The sequence below is a fragment of the Electrophorus electricus genome, chromosome 5 (genome assembly GCF_041902795.1).
Source record: "Electrophorus electricus isolate QZ-2024a chromosome 5, ASM4190279v1, whole genome shotgun sequence".
NCBI lineage: Eukaryota > Metazoa > Chordata > Actinopteri > Gymnotiformes > Gymnotidae > Electrophorus > Electrophorus electricus.
The window spans coordinates 31,558,488-31,562,165 of NC_137501.1; the positions used below are offsets into that span (position 1 = coordinate 31,558,488).

Genomic DNA, 3,678 nt, shown 5'->3' on the forward strand with positions numbered 1-3,678 from the left:
TGTGTGTGCGTGTGTGTGAGAGAGGTTGTATCCGTTGAAACAAGTGAGTTCAAGTCCCTCTGCTGCTGCAGATGCAGCTGTAACAGGCACACGGGGAGCGCGGGGTCCTGGTCCTCCGAGCTGTAACTGCTGCTGTCTCTAAATCACATCTGACACGCAGAAGAGCGTCTAATCCCGTAAAACAACACGCGCTAGGAATACAGCTCTCTACTAGCTCTCCAGTGCCCTTCTCAAGGTGTGGTGTGTGTGTGTGTGTCTTGGGTTTCAATTATTTAATAGGTTCTTGTAATGCAGGAAGGTATAACCTGAGGTGAGATAAAGGCGTGTGTCATCAGGCTACAGACGCAGTCAGGCAGACGCGTCTCCACCTGTTAAACTACCGTCATAGCACTGCTTTAATAAGCACGCAGTATTCATCACAGAGCTGCGTCTGTGTGTACATTCATTCAGCTCTCAGCGTTATTTTCTAACCTGGAAACCCTGTGGGTGGAAATTCAACACTATATGTGTTATTTAAACACTGTAGGTATTAAACACTATATATGTTGGTGTTAATTCAAAACTGTATGAGTCAATTCAACAATACAGGTGTCAATTCAACACAAGACTGGGTGTCATGTCAATACTGTAGGGGCTAAAACTAATTTGCAAACACATACACCTACCCACACATTACTAGTATACTCCGAATCCACAACAACAACAACAACAACAACAATATAAAGAAGAGGAAGAAGTTGTTGTTGTTGTTGTTACGTTATGTGTTTATATAGGAAGCGAGACATCTGCTCAGGAGACACCCAAGAAAACTCAATGTATCGTCACACAGTTGGAATGTTCTGGGCTGTCGGGACAATCCGCGGTAGGAGCCGGGCTCCGGGCTCCCGGTCCGCTCCGGGTTTCTTCGAGACTTTCCAGAAGGTTCATGGGTTAGTTGTCATGGCAGCCACCAAGCGGCGCGTGTGTCCGAAGGGGCGGCCGCAAGCTCGCGCTGTAGGCCTACACCGTCACGGATGGCTGTGTCGGCTCGTGTTTCCTCGCGCCCATCTTTAAAGCAGTCCCCGCTCCGTTAAACGGAGGACAACCGAGCGGGACAGGACACGTCCCGCACCGATACGGCGACACGTAAGTTCCGCTTCCCCGCGCACGCTGCGAGGCTCGGGCGTCTAAAGCGCAGGCTGAGTTTGTTTGATCTGGATCGACACTTTGTGACCGAATCCGGCGTAGCGTGCAACAATGTCCGCTAGCTAACGGGAAGCGCGCGGAGCTGCTCCGTCACGCGCGCTTAGGAGAGGCTCCGGTACGTTACCACATCGGGTTGACATTTCTGAAGCATTTCTGGCGGTTTTGTTTGTCATCAGGGACGGGTTGCGGTTGTACGCGTCTAAAGGGCTCGTGTTCGGAGTTTGATGTGGGCTCGGCTGTTGCTCCCTCGGTCCTTTGATATGGGCGCGAGGGAGGAGGTCGGAGGAGCGGATCGCTCGTCTACGGTTTCAGCATGATAAGGCCGCGCGCCTCTCGCCGACGTTACCGTGCTAATAGGAGGTGGTGGGGGGGTTGTAGGAGGTGGTGGTGTTATAGGAGGTGTGGGGGGTTATAAGACGTGGTGGGGGGTTGTAGGAGGTGTGGGGGGTATAAGACGTGGTGGGGGGTTGTAGGAGGTGTGGGGGGTTATAAGACGTGGTGGGGGGTTGTAGGAGGTGTGGGGGGGTTATAAGACGTGGTGGGGGGTTGTAGGAGGTGTGGGGGGGTATAAGACGTGGTGGGGGGTTGTAGGAGGTGTGGAGGGGTTATAAGACGTGGTGGGGGGTTGTAGGAGGTGTGGGGGTTATAAGACGTGGTGGGGGGTTGTAGGAGGTGTGGGGGGGGTTATAAGACGTGGTGGGGGGTTGTAGTAGGTGTGGGGGGGTATAAGACGTGGTGGGGGGGTTGTAGGAGGTGGGGGGGTTATAAGACGTGGTGGGGGGTTGTAGGAGGTGTGGGGGTTATAAGGGGGGGGCTGTTGTAGGAGGTGTGGGGGTTATAAGACGTGGTGGGGGGGTTGTAGGAGGTGGGGGGGTTATAAGACGTGGTGGGGGGTTGTAGGAGGTGTGGGGGTTATAAGACGTGGTGGGGGGTTGTAGGAGGTGTGGGGGTTATAAGACGTGGTGGGGGTTGTAGGAGCTGTGGGGAGTTTGATCTCATATTCTTTAACCTTTGGTACTTTTACGCGTCGTCACCATCACATTTTGTCCGTAATAAACTCGTCCGGTTTTACTCGCTCCGTGTGATTTGCAGTAGGCGATAATTCGGCTGTTTACTAAATAAACACGTCTGCTTTTTTAAACGGACACAGCGTGGTAGTGCTGCGTACCCACGGGCTCCGCAGATGAGGCACTTGTGTAAGACGCGCAACGTGAGCGCCTCGGTACCAGGTACTGGACAGGTGTGTCCTGGGCAGGTCCAGCCCAGACGGCCCCGTCTAACGGAAAACGACTGCTCTTCTTCTTCCTGTAAAACCCATTTCAGAAATCCCATGCGAGCCATGAGCCTCCGCCTCCCTGCAACGTACCAGGCTGAAGAGCGACTGACCTGTGCGGCGTCCTGGTTTATCTCTGGCACGTCGCATATTAAGGCCCAGACGATGAATCTGCTAGCTGGTCACAATCTGTGTTAACAGAATTCTGCTTCTAGTACAATGTCTATTTTTCCGTGGGTGTGTCGTCGTACACCAGTTCAGCCTCTCCGCGTCTCGTCACTGCAAAACGCTCAACTGGTTTCTGAGTTCCGCTGCACGGTGAGCGGCGCTGTAGTCATGGTAACGCGTTACGAGCGCGTTCAGACCAGAGCCGCAGCCTTAGCGCGCGAGGACCGCCGCGCGAGCTGACGGGGGGGGGGGGGGGGTGAGCGCGTGGGGGTCTGCATGCTGTCCACGTGAGGATCAGATGTTTGGAGAGGAACTTTGGGCCGTGACCGAGAAATCTTCTACTTTTAAATCATCTAACCTTTGATCTTATGCAGGAAAAGTACGGAGCAATGCTGAAAATGGCAGATAACTACAAATAATATGTTCATTTCACACACTTCATTTCTTTCTTTGTTTACAGGTGTCCTTTGTGAGCGAATCAGCAAGATCTGGATTTTAAAAACATGATTGAAAGCATTGGTAAGTGTTTCAGCCTTGCAGCGGTAAAATCACTCAGATTAAGCTGAGCGTCTGGACACAATGCTCAGAAATAACTCTGACAGCGAAGACTCCCTCTTATGCTGGTTTAGGATGGCCGGAGAACTGCTAGGTGAAGGATGAACAGACGACCGCGTTAATAATTGCTTCAGATTTGTCTGGAGCGTTAAGTGCTAGACTTATCCTGTACGTCAGTCATCTACTAACCACTCACTTCATATAAATGTACCGTTGTTTTTCTAAGAGAAATGGTGCCAGAGTTACGCAGGAGTGTTATTCAAACGGTGACCGTCACAGGGCTCTCCGGGTAAATCAAAGAACAGCGATTTATTCTACTGACTGCTTGTCAGAGAAGGTTTGTTCCAGTTTGACATTTGAACAATGTTTTATTTCTGGATTATAGTTTTAAAAAGCCAGGAAAACAATAGTGAGTTCTGGATAATGAGTTCTAGATAACGAGGTCTGGAAAATGCGTTCTAGATAACGATGTCTGGACGAGTTCTAGATAACGATGT

General features: G+C 51.3%; 1 protein-coding gene across 6 annotated transcripts in view; it reads left to right on the top strand.

Moving 5' to 3' along the window:
* The first annotated feature begins 904 nt into the window (after positions 1–904).
* The window catches only part of mpdz (multiple PDZ domain crumbs cell polarity complex component), a 34,666-nt gene continuing 31,892 nt past the window's right edge, over positions 905–3,678 (top strand). For 5 of the 6 annotated variants that reach the window (XM_035529964.2, XM_081714798.1, XM_035529967.2 and 2 more), the window contains exons 1-2: positions 905–1,125; positions 3,087–3,145. In XM_035529964.2, coding sequence (XP_035385857.1) covers positions 3,130–3,145 — 16 coding nt within the window. In that variant the 5' untranslated portion in view covers positions 905–1,125; positions 3,087–3,129. Of the gene's footprint in view, positions 1,126–1,152; positions 1,301–3,086; positions 3,146–3,678 lie in introns of those variants that run through there. The other variant, XM_035529965.2, reaches the window with a different exon arrangement.